The 22,646-nt window shown below is 34.4% G+C and overlaps 1 protein-coding gene across 1 annotated transcript; it reads left to right on the plus strand.

Annotated features, from left to right (window-relative positions):
• The first annotated feature begins 18,104 nt into the window (after positions 1 to 18,104).
• On the plus strand, positions 18,105 to 18,907 carry LOC107471614 (uncharacterized). The gene has a single exon (XM_016091108.3). The coding sequence runs from the start codon at positions 18,126 to 18,128 to the stop codon at positions 18,657 to 18,659; it is 534 nt and encodes a 177-aa protein (XP_015946594.2). The 5' UTR covers positions 18,105 to 18,125; the 3' UTR covers positions 18,660 to 18,907.
• The last annotated feature ends 3,739 nt before the right edge of the window (positions 18,908 to 22,646 follow it).

The following is a 22,646-nucleotide window of genomic DNA, read 5'->3' on the forward strand; positions in this document are numbered from 1 at the left end:
GTCCAGACCTGTATTTCCTAACATGTCAAGAGCAATGCCTGTTAATCAACCTAGTCAAACTGTGGGATCTTTAGCAAATATTAGACAACAGATGGATGACAGCCACCATGATCTAGTAAACATGTTAACTCATCAAATGGTGACAGTTTTAAATCCTCTTTTAGAAAACAGAAACACTAGAATTGAACAATTAAATAGGCAAGTCAATAGGATTGCTACTATGGTAAATTTAGAAGAAAATAACAACTTGAGTTTAAGATTTGATAATGTCAGTCAGAACGGTAGAGCAATTCCTAATTATGATGTTCATATGCCTAGACATGGTCGAAATGCTGATGATATGTTAGAAAGACTTGGGCAAAATAATATTGGGGGGCAAGATGTCAATCAAGTGATTGAACAAATTCTAAAAAGATTAGGATTTAGTGTTAGATGTACAAATCAACCTCAGTTTATGTCTCCTTTTCCTAAATTTATCCAACAAACTGAATTGCCTGAGGGATGAAAGTTTCCTAAGTCATTAACTACATTTTCTGGAAAAGATGAAGAATCGTCAGTAGAGCACATTGCTCGCTATACTGTCGAAATCAATGAAGTGGCATCAAATGAGTATTTAAAGATGAAATTCTTTTCCTCCTCATTAACAAGAAATGCCTTTATATGGTTTTCTAATCTAAAGCCAAATTCAATTCACTCTTGGAGGCAATTAGAAAAAGATTTTCATAAACAATTTTTTCGTAGTGAATTAAGAATTAGTTTAAGTGATTTATTCTCCATCAAACGCAATGTCAGAGAATCAATTGATAAGTATTTGGCTAGATTCAAAAACATGAGAAATAGATGCTATACTCCAGTTCCAGACTCTGAAATTGTCAAAATTGCCATAAATGAATTAGAATTTGGAATTAAAAAGAAACTTGTAAATCAACAATATCATGACACGACTCAACTTGCTGAATATGTTAGACAAATTGAACAGTTAAAAATTGAGAAAGAAGCAAAATATAAAGAGATGATAAAAGAGAGATTGAATATTCATCAAACATCTCATTAAATAAGTCATATAGAGGATGATCGAAAAGAAATTTCTGAAGTATAAGATAAATGACTTGTCTGAAAAAAAAAGAGATGCATCAAGTTTAAAATTTTGGACAAAAATAATCTCTCATTGACATTTGGGTATGTACTTCATAAATACAAAAGCCTAATTGACTTAGAAATTCTGTTGAATCTATTAGCGCTTGGAGTCAAAACTATTCGAATGTTAGTGTGGAGATTTTATAAGATTATAAATTTTATCAAATTTAATTGACACCTAGAGTTTAACATATGAAAAAAACGACTTCACAAAGATAAGATTCTGTTACTTCTGAAGTTAGAAAAATTGTGTCGATTAAAACAATGAAAGTGTGTGTCAAAAAACTCTTAACTGAAATATTAAAGGTCAAAACAAAGGTCAATTGATACACATTTAATGTGCCGAAATTAGAACAGATATCATTTGATACACTTAAAAATTTCATACAAAAGAATAGACCCCATTGACAGTTCAACTATTAATGTAAAATTTTTTATAGACTTAGAAATTCTGTTAAGTCTATTACTAGTAGGCATTTAATCTGTCAAGCGGATGTGTCTAAAATATCAATTGACTCTCAATATCAAAAATAAGAAAAATGTCAATAAACAACTAAGTTTTTTCACTTTCAATCATTGCATATCTTCAAGTGAGAAATCTTGGGGGCATCTTGTTAGGCAAAAAATTATTATCACTTAGAAAAAAATAATTTGTTTTAAATAAATAAATATAAAATAATATTATTATTAACTTATGAAGCCAGATTCAATATATTAGGGGAAACTTCTAATTCACTGGCAAAGATGCCATTTTTATTCAAAATTTGAATTAAGCCTGAATTATAGGACGTGCTATATGCAGGAGCAGTTATTAACATGGTGCATCAGAATAGGATACAGGACGGTCGTCAAGAAAACAAGTGCAAAAACAGTTACAAGAAATTCAAATTTGGTAACTGTTAACTGATATTTGGCTAGTCTATAAATAGAGTTTTAAGAAAATATTGTAATCAGTTCAGTTCTTCTTGGAAAATACTTGGAGACTCAAAAACGCTCTCAGCCTCTCTGGCATCACAGAATAAAACTGAGAATCTTAAGTAATTCCTCTGAAGTCTGAACTCAAACTTGTACTTTATTTTCTATTTTTTATCAAAGTTTTTTACTTTTTATTTATTATTATTCTTCTTCTTTCTTTCTCTTTTAAATTCTGCATTCTCCGGCACCTTGTATGTTTTCTTTTTATCTTTAATTTTACTTTCAAAACTACAATTGAGACCTTGAGACACCCACAAAAGAAGTCGTTTCCGCTCCTTGAATTAAGATTGTGAAACAAAACTTGAAAATTGTTAATTTATTTGTTATTAATAATGGAACAAAAATTTGAGTAAAACAGTAAGTTAATTGATTTGATTTTTCAAACCCAAGTTAGAGATATGGTTAATATTTACAATGATGATTCAGTTTATTTTTTTTAATAACTAATAACATATTATAAAAAATAACTAACTTTTTATTTAGGAGAGAGTTGGGTAGAAATTGCCAAAAAAATATTGTTTTGTTTATTAAAATTTATTCTGAATAATTTTCAAAGAATAAAAATTTATTATGTACATGAAAATTATCTTACGATTTAGTTGGATGAGATGGATCGGGTGTCCACTGATCCGACAAGGTGGCAAGGCAGATCCTCGAAGTGAGAGTGGTACTTACAATGGCACTCCGACACTCAAATCAGAGAGCTAGAGAGAAAAGGAGTAAGTACATAGGGAAGAGTGATCATACCTGGAGGAGTGACGGGACTCTCCTTTTATACCTTTGTAAGGTTATCTTATCTTTTTTGGTGGAGGGGCCCCCTAATATCCGGAAGGTGGTTAGGCGGGGCAATTATGAATAGCGGGAGTTGTTTGGGCCAGATCGTGTTTGGATATACTATAGCTCTAGATCCAGGCCCGGAACAGTTGCCTCCCTGAGGGTGAAAGCATACTTGCTTGGTCTCGATATTGGTATTGATGAGTTCAGTTATCCCGCAGTTTGGGATGTCGTGGAAAGGGTGACGGGCCGTTCCTGTACCTGTCCGTTGCGTTTCTCGAGGTGTCATAATGGCACGTGATGAGAGAGAGAAGGATTTTCTTTGTTTTCCCTTTTTTCTCCTTGTCCCTCCATATTACTATTTGAATGGTCTTAGGGATTTTGTTTTCTGCCCTTCTTTATATCTGTTCTTTTCTCTTTCTATTTCTTTTTCGTTTGTGAGAGCGTCTGCTTTGAACCTTTGTTTGTTCATTATTGTTGTCGAGGATTTGTGGTTCCACATTCCCCTGTGACCGTGCTTTTCATTGCTCTTCTCCCCTTTCAATCTTTGACACAGGTTGGTGCCTCTTCTTCTTGTTTATGTTTTGTATTTGTTGTTTTATTCTTGTTCTTATGGGGAATTTTTTATGGTGGTATGGAAAGAATGGGCATGCCACTTTCGTAGCTTTAAAACTGGTAAGATTTTGTCTTTTGGGTTTGTTCTTAGGATGTATACTTTCCTGAAATTCTGGGTAGTGGGCTGATGGTGGTGCCCCTTTGAATATAGGTATGGTGCCACAGAAGGCGGTTCAGGAGAACCCGGGACCCATCTTCCTGGCCAGGGGTGTACCAAACTGTTATCATTAGATAACTTCTGACGTGTCGGGTACGCCCTCCAGATTGGGCGAAGATGATCTTCGGAGGCTCTGGGAGGAGGGAGCCATTTGTGGAGGCAGAGCAGTAGTAAGAGCTCTTACTCGACGATGTGAATAAGAGAGTATGCTACCTTAATTTAGATTTCCTTACTGTCCTTGATTGGAGGTGGGTGCACAAATCGTTGTTCACAAAGGTAGGGATTCGGTTTCCTTTTTTGAGTTCATTATAGCCCTTCTGAACTAGGTTTTTGCAGCTCCAAGTCGGACACATCCGAATAGCTGGATACTATTTGGACTTTCGATTTGGATTGTACTTTCCTGGAGATCCCTATTTGGGTCGAGATTTTTTTATATTTCTTCCTCTGCACCATTCCTCATAAGGAAGGAAGGCATCACAAGGGTTATATTTCTTTTCGGGCCCAATCGAATCGTCAAATCTTCGATTTATTTGAGGATTTGTTTAATGGGTTCAAGGCAGAGTATTTTAAGATTCGTCCTGCCCTGGGCATTGATGCATGAGCATCTTTAGTTATTTTATTATTTTTTTTTTTGAATAAAGTTAGTGATTTTCTTGTTATAATTGAGATTTTTTCTACTCTAATCAATATTTCTTGAAGTCCTCTTGAGCTTTGGTATGTGTAGGAAAATGTTGAAAATGAGCAAAAATAAAGATGAAAAGAAGCAAGTAAGAGGAACATTGGGACCAAAGAAGGGAGAGACAACCCAAGAAGCTCCTGGGAGAACTAAGAAAAATGGCATGCAAAAGAAAGCAATCTCCCACAGAACCAGGAATTGAAAACAAGCCAAGGGAAGTTCAAAAAGAATTTGTAACCCTGACCTCTCAGCATGCATAACTTGAGCTAAAGAAGTCCAAATGAAGTAGTTTAAGCAAAATTAAAAAGCCAACTTCTAGAGATTTTCAACGATATATAATTATCCATAGTGGACATGCTTCTAACACACCCAAATCTTACATTGAATGCAGCCCCATCTCAAGCTCGAAATTCCCTGCGCCTCACGCAGCAACCTATGTGCTTCACGCATGAGTCCCTGAACTCTTCACACTCTAATAAGTATAATTTGAGTTACAGAGGTCCAAATGAGAAAGTTCTAGTGGCTTTAGAAAGCTAACTTCTAGAGCTTTCCAACAATATATAATAGTCTATAGTGGATATGCATTTAAGACAGCTTCCTCCTGTGTTGAAAGCATCCTCATCTCAAGTGCAATTGCCATGCATGCACTTCACGCCTCAACAACCTCACCTTCCAGGAGCTGTTTCTCCTTGCCTTCTCCCCATGCACTTCACGCCTCAGCCTAGGCACTTCACGCATGCATCCAGAGACACCCAAGAGCTACCTTCCATGCCATGCGCCTCACGCATGGACTTGTGCGCTTCACACATACTCAACAAAGAGCTCCCAGCTTTGCCTTCTCCTCATGCACTTCACGCATGGTTGTGTGCACCTCACGCATAGTTCACAGAGGCCTCCAACTCCTTGTATTTTGGGCTGCGCTTCACGCCTCCATCTCATGCTTCTCACACACCAAAGTGGGCTACTCCCGGGGCTTGTGATTCCTTGATAAATCACTTCCTAATTCTTCCAAATCTTTCAATTATTCAAGCACTTAATTGGATGGCCCAAGATTTAGTTTTAAGCCCATGATTTCAACAAGGCACATCAAGTTTTGAATTTCAATTACAAGAAAGATCATTAATTAATTAAGAGTTATTAGAAAATATTTGATTTGATTAGATTTGATTTTATTTTTATTTAGTTTGAGTTTGAATTCTAGGTTTAGCTTTTAAGTTTTAATAAATCATTGTGCATGAACAGACAGGGACACCACATTACACCACACTTTACAGTTTAGCATTTTTTTCATCATGAGCAACTAATCTCCTTTGTTAAGGTTATGAGCTTTGTTCATCTTTTTATGGATTGTTAATCAAAGTATTTTACTTTATTTGAGGTTTATGCTTTGATCATTTCATGATTGAGTTTTCGTTCTTCATCCCTAAAGATTTAGAATTGTTGAAAAATATTTTAACTCCGTTTTGAATTCTAAATATTGTTTTGGAAAAAGTAATATTGGAATTAGCTTGAAAACACTTTCTCATTACTTTTTGATTTAATTAGGAATAGTGTTTCAAAGAGTGTGTGGCACGTATTAATTTTCAATTGCTCTAGTTTGAATAAGCGACATAAAATTCGGATTATAAAACTTTTGAAAATAATTTTTTCTTGTAGGTTTCAATTGTTTAGGACTAGCTTGGATAGGTAACATATAATTCAACCTAAGGACTATTCTTGAATCTTATTTGAAATTAAATCAGAATTGTACTTCACCTCTTTTTTTAAATAATTGACTAAGGAATTAGCGATTAATTAGGTTAAAGAGAAATTGATTTACCAAGGAATTAGAATTTGATTAATTGTGATTTGTCGTGATTGATCATTGCATGCCTTAAAAAAATGAACATAAAGATTGTTTTCCTAGAGGGTGAACATCTCTGAAACCTTAACATTCTCACCATTATTGTCTTCTTTCACTCACTGATTGCTAGTTTTATTGCTCTTTGTTACACGTTTTGAATTCCTCATTCATTCCTCTGTTTATTTGATTTGTCAAATTAGAACAATCAATTAATCATTGTTGCTTAGTCTTTTAATCCTCATGGGAACGATAACTCACTCACCATGATATTACTTGATAAGATTTGGTGCACTTGCTGGTAGTTTATGATTTGTAAAAATTTGCATCAGGCATCACTTATTTTGGTTGACCTTGGAAGGGGAGTGTCGAATTTCCACTTATTGGATCTTCGAGGCAGGGGCTTCTTACTTGACAAGGATAACATACAAAGGTCTATCGCTCGAGAAAGATATTGCTGATGTTTTGTTGGTGATATTCGAGGACAGGCCCCTGAATCCTCGAGATGTTATGGGGAATCTCGAGGTAGGCATGTCTTATGTTGGTAGGTTTTTTGGGTATTTTCAGGGTTTATGCTTTTGGGTTTTCGATTTTGTCACATGTTATTTTTATTTTGTTTTTGTTTCGTAGTTGGGATGGCTAATGGTCAAATGACTTTGGCTAGGTTGAAGGCTGCCTTTGTTGTTGGCTCAGGGAGCGGGGATGATAGGACCTCCCATTCGACTATCCAGGCTGCTTCTCTCCCTAGTTTCAAGACTATTTCTTAGGAAGTTGCTATTGAGGGAACTCATGAGGATGACAATCTTCAGGAGATCACGGTTTCTGAGCCTGATAGGAAACGCAAGAGACCGGCCAAAGGCGTTAGTAGTGTAGGAAGTGGCAAGGGGGCACAGTTTCTTGGATGATGGATCACTCCTTTTATGCACCCGGGTTTATTTTTCAGCATCTGTTGCCCGGGACTGAAGACGTTTTTCAAAGATTGTGATGTTTCCTGACAGGCCAAGTCGGTGTATCGTGTCCTGCTATGCTCTGCAGCCTTAGTTTGAAAGGCGGAACCAATGCTTGCTCAGAATCTCCGACTGAAAACTTTGCTAAGCGCGGGTAGATATTGGCATTCTAAAATCCTAGTTAGAGGCATTTAAGGCTGCTAAATCAAAGGCAGTGAAGGAAGCAAAAAGTGCTAGCTCGGAGATTCAGCGTCTGTCAAATTGGGAGCTTGCCCTCACAACTCAGGTGACCGCTGCTCAGAAGTTGATTGCTAAAGCGAAGAAAGTTGTCGCTAATGTTGTGAGGGCAAAGATGGAAGGTCTGAAAAAGCAGAATGCCAAATTGCTGCTTGATGCTCGGGCTACTGTTTCTGCAATTGAAGAGGCTTTGAAGGCCCAGGTCCAGGTGCTGGCCCCGAAGGTTGATGTGTCTGTCATGGGAGTCTTTCGAACCGTGAAGGATGGGTAGATTGTGGACCTTGAGTGAATTTATTTTATTTTGTTTAAAAATTATTCAGTTTGTAAGTCATGTGTTCGGTGTATATACTTGCTTTTGGTGGCCTCTTTGGGGCCGTTTTGTTATGAACTCTTGGGCCTCTTGGTGGGCCAACTTTGATTTAGTTATTATTATGGATATCTATTTTTGTTTGCCTCGGGGTGATCGGTCCTTGGGGTAGCCTTTTTGTTTTTCTGAGTTTCCATTTTATAGTTTTTGGTTTTCACTCGCTCGAGAAAGATAGAATGAATGTTTGAAAAAAATGTGAAAGTTTTATTAAGAGTTTTGGAGGGATGTAGGCCTCGTTAAAACCTCCCCGCAATTTTGGGTATCAAAGAGTGCTCGAACTCAGAAAAGAAAAGAAAAGGATTTTTAAAAAAGAAAAAGAAAAACATAAGTAGCAAGACAAATGTTCCAAGTTACCAACTTGGGAGAGTGATTTGCAGGTAGTAGCATTGTAGGTTCGCAATTTTCTATGACCTCGGTAGTTCGTTGCCGATAAGCCGTTCTAACTTGTAGGTCGTTCTCCTGATCACAAATTTGATTCGGTAGAGTCCTTCCCAGTTTGGAGTCAGCGTCTCTTATCGCAGCGTTGGGGGGCTGCTGTCATTTCGTCAGAGGACCAAGTCTCCTTGTTTGAATTTCCGCTTCAAGACATCCTTATTATACCTCAAGCTGACTCTTTGCTTTAGGGTGAGGTATCTTAGATGGGTTATGATTCTGACCTCATCTATGAGATATTACTCTGTCGCCTCGTCGTGGCCTTCAATGTTTCTTTTGGAGCTTGGTTCTCCAATTTCAACCAGAATGACGGCCTCCATGCTGTACGTCAACTTGAAGGGTGTTTCTCTAGTTGAGCTTTAAGGAGTAGTTCGAGATGACCAGAGAACAGATCCTAGCTCGTCGTTCCACAGTCCCTTAGCTTTGTCTAGTATCTTTGTTAGCCCTTTCAAGATTATCTTGTTGGCCGCTTCTATCTAGCCATTGGTAAGTGGGTGTTCTATCGAGCTAAATTGTTTGGTGATTCTGAGTCGTTCTAGGAATTCCCTGAATCACTTATCTGCGAACTGGGTGCCGTTGTCTGAGATTACGACTTCCAGTAATCGATGGAAACAATGAGGAATTGAAGTTTCCCCTGGGCTGTTGAGAAGGGCCCCATGAGATTGATTCCCTACGTCCCCAAGGGGCGGTTCGCCGATATGGATCTGAACTGATGTGGGGCTGCCTGGTGGAAGTCGGCATGTATTTAGAATTGCTTGCAGTCTTAACTAGCTAGAGGGGGTCTTTGATTATGGTCGACCAAAAGTATCCAACCTGGATAATCTTTTAGGCCAGTGTTTTGCCTCCGATGTGGTGGCCACAATACCCCTCATGGATTTCTCGCAGGATGTAGTCTATTTATTTCGGTTCTATGCACTTGAGAAGGGGTTGGGAGAGTCCCCTCTTGTATAGTTGTCTCACCATGATAGTTTATTTGGTCCCTTCTTACTTTATGCGACTCGCTTCCGTCGGGTCCTCGGGTAGTTCACCCTTTTCCAGGTACCGGACGAGGGGGTTGTCTAGGTCGGTTGGTCAAAAAAAGGCATGTAGGTCAGGCTTGACGACAAGATGGGAGGCGTCTGTAAGAATTTTTGGATTAAGGATCGATTTCTGGAGTGTGGCTTGGTACTTGCTAGTTTGGATAGCAGGTCTGTCCTTGTATTTTTCTCTCTGGGAATGTGCTAAACCATTACTACATCGAATTCGGTGGTCAATTCTTTTACCCTGGATAGGTATTTTTGTAAAAAGGGATATCGTGCTTGGTAATCTCCTTTTACCTAGAGCTGACAACCTGATAGTCGTCGTAGACCTCCAGAGCCTTTAAATTTACGCTGATTTCTTTTGCTAGTGTTAAGTTAGCCAGGAGGGCCTTATATTCGGCTTGGTTATTAGAGATACGAAGTTCGTATCGAATTGGCTGTTCAATGTAGATTCTGTTCTCATTTTCCAATATTACTCCCGCTCCTCTGGAGCCTACGTTCAACGATCCGTTGACGTGTAGCCTCCATGGCTCAGGCGTTTCGCCCCTCGGGGTCATCTCAGCGACGAAGTCTGCCATGGCTTGAGCCTTAATCGCGTTTCTGGACTCAAATTTGACTTCGTACTGGGATAGCTCCACCGACCGGGCGAGCATTTGTCCCGCCATGTCCAGCTTTTGAAGGACTTGTCTGACTGCTTGGTCTGTTCGAATTGCCATGGGGTGGATTTGAAAATACTGACGAAGGCATCGAAAAGCCGTAAGCAGGGCGTAGGCTAGTTTTTCGATACGAGAGTATCGAGTTTTAGCATTTTAAAACACCTTGCTAATGAAGGATATTGGTTTTTGGATTTTTTGCTTGTCTTTACGGACCGACGCTGCCACTAGTGCCTTTTTCGTTATGGCGAGATAGAAGTACGTTTCCCCCATTTTGGGATTGGAAATGATGGGGGGGTTCCATTGACACCTTTTTGAAGTGCTAGAAAGTTTCTTTGAACTCGGGTCCCTGTTGAAAGTGGATGCCTTTTTTCATAAGTTTGAAGAACGGGAGGGCTTTCTGTGCTGAAGCTCCGAGGAACCGGAAAAAGGTAGCTAGTTGTCCAGTCAATTTTTGAATGTCTTTGAGGTTTGACGGATTGTTCATCTCGAGAATCACTCGACATTTTTTCGGGTTGGTTTCCACCCCACGTTGCATGAACATGAAGCCTAGAAATTTCTCAGCATGGGTTGAGCTGCATCTGATACTTTCTTAGGGTTTCGAGTATCAACTTGAGGTCATTGATGAGCTCATCACCAGTTTTCTTCGTGGCCAACATATCGTCTATGTAGAATTCCAGCTTCATTCCTGAAAGACCTTTGAAAACTTTTGTCACAAGTCTTTGATATGTTACGCCTGCATTTTTTAGGCCAAACGACATGATGGTATGGCAGTACGTTCCTTCCAGTGTAACGAACGCGGTCTTTTCTTCATCCAATTCATGCGTGGGTATTTGGTTGTACCTAGAGTACACATCCATGAATCTAAGATATTAGTGTTCCGATGCAATGTGCCGTCGATGTTGGGCACAGAAAAGGCGTCTTTTGGGCAGGCGGAAGGCATCTTTTGGTGAATCGACGCATATTCACCACTTTCCATTTACTTTTTTGACTAACACGACGTTCGCTAGCCAAGTAGCGTAGGGCAATTTTCGGATGAATCCTCTTTCCAGTAGGCCCTTAACTTGTTCTCTCACTTTCTTTGCTTGGTCTGGGGACATTTTTTTTCTTTTTTGGGTCATCGGTTTGGCTTTGGGATCCACAGTTAGTTGATCGGACATTATCTCTGGGTCTATTCCCGGCATATCGGCAGGCGTAAAAGTGATAAAGTCTCTGTTCTCCTTTAGCATCTTGATTAGTGGTCCTTTCATATTGAAAGGCAGGTTCCAGTTGATGTAAGTGATCTCCTCCCTAGACTGCCCGATCTTTAACTTCTCCATGTCTCCTTTCGCTTTCGGTCTCGGCAAGTTGTCTTGCAGCGTGCCTAGGCCAGTGAGGAAGATTCTTGTCGCATTGCGAGAGCATTTTCAGAGTGCTAGGCTAGCATTGTTGCATTCTACTGCTATTTGTTTATCCCCATGGATAGTTTTAATGGTTCTGTCATCTGCTTGATACTTCATGACCGGGAATTTGGTGAATATGGAGGCAGAGAGGTCATTGATAGTTTTCATGCCGAGTGATATGATAGGTCGCAGAGTCTTTCAAGACTACGAAATCGAAGAGCACAGTTTTCTTTGACTACCAGTTCCAATGGTGATGGGCAGAACTATGGATACGTCTGACTTGAGAAAATTGTCTTCGTGTCCGATTATTTTGTTGCGAAGGCTTTGTAAATTTTCATCTCGAAAACCCTAACTTGTTGAAGACTACCCTAAATAGGATGTTTGAGTCGGCTCTTGTGACCACCAAGATGCATTTTACCAGTCCGGTTTTGACTCTAGCTGAGATGACGAAGGGGGCATCCTCCTCCAGCGTGCCGTTCTGGCAGTCATCTGAAGAGAATGTTATCATCTTTATAGCAGGGGTGTCCTCTTTTTGTCCTTGACGGCCAAGACACAGATGTCCTTTTTTATTGCGGTTTTGGACTTCCCTGACGTGTCCTTCCCGGTGATGATATTTACTACAATGGTCGGGTTAGTATCTAGGTTCTCATGTTTCCTAACCATACCGCCTTGTGGTTTCTTCCTTCTTGTTTGGGTGATCTTTCCCTTCTGGTCCTCCGGGACTCTCGGATGATGTTGGCGAACTCAAAAAGTTTGCCCTATTGAATGGCTTGTTCGAGAGCGTCCTTGAGGTCAAAACAGTCTTGGGCTTTGTGTCCATAACCCTGGTGATAGTCGCAATATAGAATTTTGTTTCCCTCCGCACGCTCTTTCAGCTGTTTGGCTTTCGGAAGCATGTCTCGTTCTGCTATCTGATGATTAATTTTGGTGATCGGGGCCGGCAAGGGTGTGTAGTTTGCGAACTTTTCCATTCAGGGAGGCCGGCTAGTGGCGGGTGTTTTGGTTTGTTCTTTCGATGCTTCCTTACCTGAAGGATTGAATCATGGTGCTCTGTTGTCGTGATGTCGTTTATTGGCTGCAACGACCTGGCTCACTTACTCATCATTTATGAATTCTCTTGCTACATTCTAAAATTCGTGCATTGTCCATACTAGTTTGATTGTGAGGTGCTTCCTGAAATCTTCTTTCATGAGTCCATTAGTTAGACACAAACTGGCCATTGAGTCATTCAATCCATCTACCCGGAGGCATTCGCTGTTGAATCTATTCAGGTATTTTTCTTGTGGACTCGTTTGTCTTTTGGGTGACTCCAAGCAAGCTAATTAGATGCTCTGCCTTTGCAATCCGTGTGGTGAATTGAGCCATAAATCATTTGGAGATGTCAGCGAAGCAAGAAATTGCACCGTTTGGAAGCGCGTTGAACCACTTAATGGCTGGGCCGCCTAACGTTACTAGGAAGGCTCGGCATTTGACAGCGTCAGTAGCTCCTTCTAGATTCATTCTGGCCTCAAAGGCCATTAGATGTTCTTAGGGGTCTTTAGTGTCGTCCTATTTCACATCGGTTGGCTTGTCGAAACCTTTTGGCAGCTTGACCCTTAAGACTTCTTCGGTAAACGAGATGGCTCCCATTATTTTGTGATTGCTTCTTCTCCACTTAGGTTCCCTTTGGCGTCATTTGTCACAATCATATCAGTATGTGTCAGGGTCGGAGTCGCGAGATCTGCTCCTATCCTTATGCCTCCCGTGACCGTGAACTGGGGTTCTTGACCAGTTAACCCGTTAGGAGGCGGTCCAGGAGATCGCTTCTCCTATGTGCTCCGGTTTGTAGCACTCGTTAGTGGCAACTCTGCCTTCTAGGGATTGCATTCGGTGGTAGAATTCTTGGATTATTCGGTTCATATTCTCTCCTAAGCCGTCGACCGGCCTGCTTTCGTTGGATTGATAGTTATCTCCTTGCGAATGTGGGCTAGGCTGGCTGTGTGTCATGCGAGTTTGGATCATGCTGGCTATCCTTCCGTGAGTTGGATGGTCGTTGTGGTTCGAGGGCTCGAGTTGCTCGGGTTGGTGGTGGGGATTGATTCAGCGATATCCAAGAAACGTTCTTCGAGAATATCTGCCATGACTGCTGGGATCCTAGCGATCCCCACAGCCAGCGCCAATATACAAGAGAATTGCTTGATGGTTCGGTTGGATGAGATGGATCATGTGTCTGCTGGTCTGGCAAGGTGGCAAGGCAAGATCCTCAGAGTGAGGGTAGTACCTACAATGACACTCCAACACCCAAGTTAGAGAACTAGAAAAGTAAAAAGTAAGTATATATATAGAAAGGGACTCCCTTTTTATAGCTATGAAAGGTTGTCTTATCTTTTCTGCTAGAGGGATCCCCTTGATATCCAAAAGATGGTTAGGCCTGATAATTATGAATAGTGAAAGCTGTTTGAGTCGGATCGTATTCGGTCCTACTACAGTCCCAGGTGTTAGGTCCGAAACATATTGTTTTTTACTTTTTTTCTCCTTTGTTAAATGATAGATTAACGTTATGTTGTGTCAGAATGGTGCAACATGAGAGAAAATATAATTTTTAAGAATATTTTAATTGATCTCCTAAAATTATTTGTTTCCGTAACATAAAAATTCAAAATTCCAAGAATATTTATAAGATTTGATATATACCTAAAAGAGTATATTCGAAATTAGAAAAATATTTCTCAGCTCTGTTATCATGATAATTCAAGACTTCCATGACTTTCCATGCACACCACCATCCACCATTCTCAACCGAATCTTAAGAAAAATAATTTATTTAATCCTAATAAATATATTTCAAAATGATAGAATTTAAGCTGAGTGCACATAATTTTGCTAAAAGTTAAAATTCCTAAAATATGTACTTCTGTACGCAACTTCAGAGAATTACAATTTCACTTGGCCAAAATGCCAAATAACGAAAGACGTTACGAAAATGCAATGTAAGACTGTATAATAAAAGGAAAAGTCAACTATGTCTATGTAATAATTACAAGGATCATGTGATTCACCGATGCCAAAGATTACGAGTCGTTTAGCACTATATTACATGATTCAATGTACTTACTTGAAGCAACAAAAAGAAGAATAAAATTGAACCAAAAACATAGAATGTTAATAAATAAGATTTTGTTGAACAAAAATTCAAATATTTGAGGATTTTAATATTTTTCTAATATATTTATTCAAGTACAAGTTTTAAAATATATACTCTAAATAATCTTAATTAGTTCTAATCGACCATTCAACGTCTTTTATACTTAAAAAATTCGCCAGTTGCCATTAGATTAATCTTTAAATTTACTGTTGAAATTTTTTCAACAATAAAAACCTCGACACAAAATATAAAAATGGATATTACTATCAAATTTTTTATCTAACAATAATTATTGTCGAATTTAGGGTAAAAATTTTTCACATTAAATACTAACCTAGATTTAACAAAATAGTAATTATTACTGTCAGATATTTCAAAAAGTTTGAAGTGATGAAGAAGAAGATGATGGTTTGAAGACGAGAGAGAATTTCAAGTAGGGCAAGGCTCGAAAATTAGGGGAGGAAGAGAGGAGGCGTGAAGTTTGAATTTTAGGGTATAGGAGTGTTAGATTTTCGATTGAATTAATTTGACAGTAACGATTTCAATGATAAAATGATGCGGTTTTAACTTAGCATTAGATAGTATTTTCATGATAGATTTTCCTTCTTATTATTTGTAAAAAAAATTCGATAATAATTTTCATAAACAATGACAGATCATGACCCTCCAAACTTTTATAAAAGAATGAGTAGATTTTAATTTTAAATTTATAAAAATCCTAATCTATTTTTTCTCTTCTTCTTCCCTAATTCTCTCACTGCATATCCCCACCAATTTCTCTTTTCTTTCTCCTTTGTCACTCGTCCCGGTTTCCTTCCTTTCGCCTTCTTTAGATTCATTTTCATCTTTCTCTGTTGCTGCATTTTCAGTCTCTTCCGTTCGTAATTCTCCAGCGAAAAACTGTCACTGAATACCGAAATTGATTCAATCGAAAATGAGAACTTCTGAAATGAGAGCTTCTAGTTCTTCACTTAAAAAAGTAAGTAATTTTTGTAATTATGATCATTGTTAATTATACATCATTCTTAAACTTTAACTCAATATAACTCAATTGACAATGGGTTATTTTTGTCAAATTTTAAAATTTTTAAAAAATTATTTTGTCAATAATAAAAATCAAATACCATTTTATGAGCGTCAAAATTTTTCGAATACTGATTTAATATTTACCTCTAATCGAATGTCTTTAGTTCAACTACTTCTGAGAGTAACATTCGACTCAAATTGAGTCAACTTTTGGCGCTAGAATTACGTAAGATTTAATCTCAAATTTTCATATTCAATGGTAATTTTTTATATTTCTAATTTGTTCTATTACCGTCGAGAAATCCAACAATAAATCCCACCATAATATGTCCGTGTTTCTGTTAATGTTATCACTACAATGAATTGATCATTAGCCATTTTTCATTGAAACTTAATGACTAAGTTGTGCACCATACAGAATTGCAAATAAGGAAATAGGAGACTATGTGAATGAAATATTTTGAAATTAGAATTCGAAGAAGACTGAAAAGATATGTGGAGTAATTGGTGGGTCTAAGTAGATTATCTGGAAATATACAAATAATAAAATAAAAACAATTTTTGGAGGAACATACAATATTGAAATTTAAGAAGTTAGAAACATTATATTGAAGTCAGAAACAATTGTTGGGGTGTGCATTTAACTATGAGCCTTTACAATGATACAACAAATGCTCAAAACTAATAAATTATAATTAGTTGGCCACAAATTAAATTATCAGCACATGCAAGTATGCAACTTCTAAGTTCTACCAAACTCATTAAAAGAGAGTGATGACTAAATGTGCACGAAATATAGGTACCAGCTTGCGTTGCCCATTTAATATGTCACGTCTGCCTCACCTCCTAAACCGGATCAACATTCTCTAAAATATAAAATAAAAAAGTTGATAAATAATAAAATAAAAATTAATCATTTTTAAATTAAAATAATAAAATTTATATATTTTAAAAAATATAAATTAATGGTGATTAATTTTTTATTTTACTAACTTTTTCATTTTAAAAAATTTAAATGAATAAATTCCTATAACAGTCCATAAAATTTACAGAATTATCCAATTTAATTTTTAAGATTTTAATTTTACCTTAATAATTCTTTAAATTGAGTTTTTGGTACCATAATAATTTCCGAGCATTTTTTCAAAAGAATATGATGGAGAAAGAAAGGAAAAGAGTATGATGGAGAGAGAGAAAAAGAAAAAAATTAAAGGGTAGCCGAGGGACCATCAAGGCACATTGTAGCCACGTCATCACTGAAATGATTTAATTATTACTAAAAATTATTCAAAGACTACTATGGTGTCTGAAATTTAATTTAAAAAATTATAAAATAAAATTTAAATCTCAAAAATTAAATTAAATAATCTCATAAATTTCAAAAACTATTATAAAAATTTACTCGGATCTAAATTCTTTTCAAATCATATGAATATATAAGAAATAGATAAAATACATACATTACAAGTATGCGCATGCTTGGAAATTCAGTTTCTTCATTTTGATGTAATATGGAGTACATGTTACAATAATGCAAGGAATTTTGTTCTACAAGGCAAATATTTTTTATTCTTGCACAATCAAATTACTTGGAGAGATTTTCGTTTTTCAGATGGATATATTGGAGAGATATTTATATCAGCATATTTAAAAGTACTTACAATTTATGAATCCCGACAACTTCAATATGAATAGACCTTTTCATAGACAAAGTTTCTCTAAGAAATTAATCGGAGAGAAAATACCTTATTAGGAGAGTTATTTATTACTATTTAATATTGTATTGAATTTAGAAATTAAAGACTCGGTTTGATTTACCTTCTCAATTTTTTTTATTTTTAGTGTTTTTTATTATTTTTCACAAAATTAAAAAAAATAATAAAAAAATAAAAATACAAATCAAATGCATTCTTAATTTCATATAATTTTTTTCTAATAGATATACAGAAAGGATACTCTTATGTAAAACGTCTTTTTTGTAAGGAAAAGTATAGGATACCAACATATTATCTGCCAACTTCTGCCAACTCTTATTTATATTTATGTTTCATGGAAGTGTGTTCGTAGATGTGTCTAATAATTAATATATTTTAAATACATATATAAAGAAACACATCCATAAAATATATCTGTAAAGACACTTATTAAACACAGTTATAAAAAAGACATTTTTATTAGACACATCCACAAACACACTCCCATAAAACACAATTATAAATAAGAGTTGGCAGAAGTTGGCAGATATGCTGTTGGTAACATAGCAGAACCGTTTTTGTAAAGATATTTATGTGTGACATTATTATTAGACGTGTTAATGAATCGGTTATTTTTTAATTTTTTAATAAATTAGAATAAAATTATTTTTTTTATAATAATAACAATAAACCCAATTGTTATCAGATCCCGTTGAAACCGACCAATTTACATAACGAATTGAATTATAGATTTTTTTTAACAAATATATTTGTCTTTTTATAACAAATTTAAACATGATTCGATTTAGATTGTGTAAATCGATCGAATCAAATCGGATCTAATAATTATAATGTGAATAATTGAGTTTATTATTGTTGTTATAATAAACCGGTTTTGTTCTAATTTATTCAAAAAATAAATTATCAACCAATCTAATAAAAATGTCTAATAATATCATAATACATATAAACATCTTAAAAAAAATATTTTTAAATATATTTATCGAAGTCCAAAAGAATCGCGAACCAAATGTACAAGGAATGCTTAGCACAAACCCATGTATTAATGTATGATGTCTACTATACGGTGTCCCTGTCCACATGCACCTACCACCATTATTACTCCCTTCACTTCCTTAACTAATTCATTTCAATCTCATTCTCATTCTCTAACTCCAATGGAAGGCATAACAGTGAGCGTCTACAAGAGCTTCAAGGATTTCCAAAAGAGGAGACGCTACCGCAAGCTCCATGGGTCGGGTCGCAGATCAAAGTCTGAGCAACTCGGGTCACGGCGTCGGGCCCGATTCTGGGGATGGCGGGTCAAGGTTGCGCCCAAGATCCGAATCCGAAGAGTCCCTTCGCCAAAGAAGATGTTGCTGTGGCTGAGGGATGCTTATGTCAGGATGATGCTCGGCTTCGCCAACTCCCGTGTCATGACCATGAATGCCTCCGCGACGGGCTTCGGTGGGCCGTACTCTGTAGCTCTTGGTGCGCTTGGGCCGGCCCATCCCAAAGAGTACGACGAGAAGGTGATAGTTCAGATCTACAAGTCACTAGTCGCTGCTGGAAACTCCGCCAGTGTATGCAATCTTGGCGTCTAGAAAAGTGACTGGTATTTAATTCGTGTAAAGTTGATAGCTGAATATCGTTAGATGATAATCAGTTTCGGATGAAATTAATTGCACTCGAATTTCTACCAAAATTACTCAAAAAGAGTAAATTATTGTTTCAGAATCAAAACGGGAGTCCTCAATGTTCTGATTCTGATCATGAAATAGGTTTAGTAATTTGTTATTTATCCAATGTTGTGATAATTAATTCCATAAAATTAACAATTGAATATTACTCATCTCTGTAGTTTTTTGAGTATTGAATTAGTGTATATTTTTTATAATTAGGATTATCAGAACTCAAATTTATATGATGAAAAATGATAATTTATTCCTCGGAAAATCATGTTCTCTATGAAATAATGCTAAAATCGTGTTTGAGTTAGAATACTTTCTATTTGTTTCACCAAAAAGAACAGCCACTGGGTGGGAATAGAAGTGACACGAGCGCAAGGGTGGTTCTTGGCATTTAAGAGGTTTATTTATTATTGTTATTATTATTATTATTCAAAATCTAATAAAACAAAAGTTTTGGATAATATGAGGGTCTAGCTGATTATGAAAGTTCCGGTTTGTAATTTGAGATAGGGATTGGTTGAGACTTTTGTTTTAATTACATATGTTAATCACTTATCATTCCGATGCAAAAAATTTCTTCATAAATCTTGCCAAATGTGTAGCCTTCAAGTGCAAATTCTAAAAGCAATGAACCAATTTAGTTGATCATGTAGTCAGTTTATTAGTCCATCTAAACAAATATAAAGAGTTTAAATCTTGTCTTATGCATACAATAACTCATTAGTTAACAACAGATCTTTTAAAAAATTAGTCCTTTTAAGACTCTAGAACATGGAGAGTTCTTGGATGGTGAAAATATAATATGGATCTTGAAGAACCAAATAAAAAAATTGAATTTACTTTAAAAAGATAGACCGATTTATAAATAGTATTTTATAGCAAAAGAAGAATAGAGAAAATTGACATCTATTCCAAACCTGCACACCACACATGTCAAATTCTCCGTGCACAATTTTTAAAACTCTAGTCACCTAAATGAATTATATGTATTAATCACGTCTTTCTATAATTATAATTAATTTTTTTCTTCATAAAATAATTAAATTTTTTATATATTTTTAATTTAATTTTAATATAATATCAAATTAAATATTTTATAAATATATTTAATTATGTATTATAATTAAAATATTTCTTTATATTTTATCTTTAAATTTGATCATTTTACTCTATTTTTTTATCCAGAGTTTCTGTTTTTAAAATAAAAAATATTTAAACATCTCATAGATATAAATTATTTGTTAATAAGTATTCTAATAATTTTACATAGAAAATAAATTGTGATAAAAAAATCTTTTTTTTATTTTTTAATTATATTTGAATGTAAGTTTTAAAAAAAGACTTAAAAAATGGAAAACAACGTAACTATTATAAAAAGTAAACAAAAATACTTTTATTAATCATAAAGCATTTACTTTTTTAATTTATAGATGTTCAAAAAAATTTAATGTTTATTTTAATAATTCTATACAATTAAAAAAATTAATTTTAAAAAGAGTGAATATAAAATAAAAATAAAAATAAAAATAAAATAATAATAAAATATTTTTTATGGTTCTTTAAGGACCTATTAATAAGATTCCTAATTTGTGGCCAATGTTACAGTCGTACAGTATTTATATTTGTTTGGTATGTTTAAAATGAGCATAATAATTATATATTTATTGGATATGTCACATTTATATAGACCATTAGATTATATTATAGAAAAATCAAAGGTTAATATATAAGAAGAGTATTGATGGACTCTAATAAATACAGAATATCCTATTATATAATTAAATACTTTAATAGATAATTTTTTAAATGATAACAAAATCTTTTATTTTTTAAATAATTAAATATAAAATATCCGAATATTTTTTATTCATTCAGATTAATTATTATGCAAGAAATTTTTATAATATAAAAAAATTATATTATTTTTTATGTATTTATATGTTATATATTTATTTTAAAGTAAAAGATTATACTTGCCATTTTTTAAATATTCTGTATTAAAATGTATTTATGTATGTATATACTAATATATTTTATATTTATAAAGTCTATCAATACTCTTCTTTTATAATATCCTTTGATTTTTATTTAATAAAATCTAATAATTCATAAAAAATAATGCATCTAATACACACAAAATGGTTGGGGTGATTTTAGACATACCCATGTATGTTTGTAGTGTGACCCAAAATATTTTCTAATAGCAAACGAGTCCCCTATAATTAAAGCAATTTATTAATTTGTTGACCTATATTCTTTATTATAGTTGTCAGAATCGAATCGGTGATCGAACCGATCAGGTCACTAAGTCACAGGGTTATTTGTTCAACCGGTGGGTCACGGATTGAACTGATTGATCCGGTCCTATATAAATAAAAAACAAAACATAGTAAAAAATTTAAAATTAAAATTTAAAATACATATCTTTACTAGCATTTTAAAAATATCTAGCTATTCTAAAACAATATGAAACAGAAACAATAGGTATTTTGTTAATTTTACTCTATCATAAATATTTTCATTTTGTTTTTATATTAAAATAACAATTATTTTCGAATTTCAATAATTTATTAATTAGTTTATATCTATTATACTATTATATACTACAAGTATTTATTGAAAAATAATATTAATAGATATTATATAATTATAAAAAAATAAGTGAGTTTATAATTATTGTTAAATAAAAATATAATTAATTTAAGAATGAACGAGTTTATAACTAAAATTAAAATAAATTAAATAGAAGTAAATTATTTGCTAAAAGATATTTACATATTATATTAATTTGCATATATATTAATAACAAACTTAACAGCCTGGTTGTTTTGAGTGTCATTTTTTTCCTTGATGGGGTTTGAACCCATCTTTCATATTTTGGAGAATTTTAAAATTCAGACGGTTTGGCCGAACCGGTCTTATCAATTTTGACCGATTCACTTTAGATTTGATCGGTTTGTATCGATTTGTTATCTTATATGGTTAGATCATCGGATCAGACTGACTTAGGATCCGATTCATCGATTTTTGGGTCGAACTAGCCAATCCGACTCGATTTTAATAACAATGTTCTTTATCGAGCATTGTTCCAAATATGAAAGAAAGATTTTGTGAATGGATATTTTTTAGTTTAATATTTTCTTTTGATTTGTTATATTTATTTGCAAGTAATGAAACACGTCAGAAAAAACGAATAAAAATAAGTTAAAATTAGACATTATCTTATATTTTTTATTGATGGTTTGGATTTTTTTTTACTAGACTAAAAGAGAATTATTAATTCTTTCAAATATAACTCGAAGAAAATATATATAGAAATTACATGACGAAATTGATCAAATTAATCATTATATAAAACTTTCTTGCTTTTTTTTATATAATCTTAATATTTTTATATTTTTTAATCTTACTAATTTATTTTTAGTCATGATATTTTCTAACCCGATAGGTTAAGAACTAATCTGTCACAGAACTGAGTTCTATTTAAAAATTTATCGCTGAACAATGAGTTGCTGTATACACAAAATGGAATTTAAACCCCTAACATTTAATTTCATTTTTTACACCTTAAAAAATACAATTATCTTCAACATTATAGCTGGGTTGGGATTCTAGCAGAGAATTTGAGAGATGAAAGACAACTTGACCACTATTAAGACATGTTATTTGTTGTTATATATTACACTTTTTTTAAAAAAAACTATATTACATAATCATATATTATAATTTTTAATTAAAATATATCATTTAAAATATTTTATTTTTATTTAATTTTTATTTTTATTTTTATTTTATATTCACTCTTTTTAAATTAATTATTTTTTAATTGTATAAAATTATTAAAATAAACATTAAATTTTATTGAACATCTATAAATAGTAAAAAAATACTTTTATTAAT

Source organism: Arachis duranensis, chromosome 10, assembly GCF_000817695.3.
Source record: "Arachis duranensis cultivar V14167 chromosome 10, aradu.V14167.gnm2.J7QH, whole genome shotgun sequence".
NCBI classification, from domain to species: Eukaryota; Viridiplantae; Streptophyta; class Magnoliopsida; order Fabales; family Fabaceae; genus Arachis; species Arachis duranensis.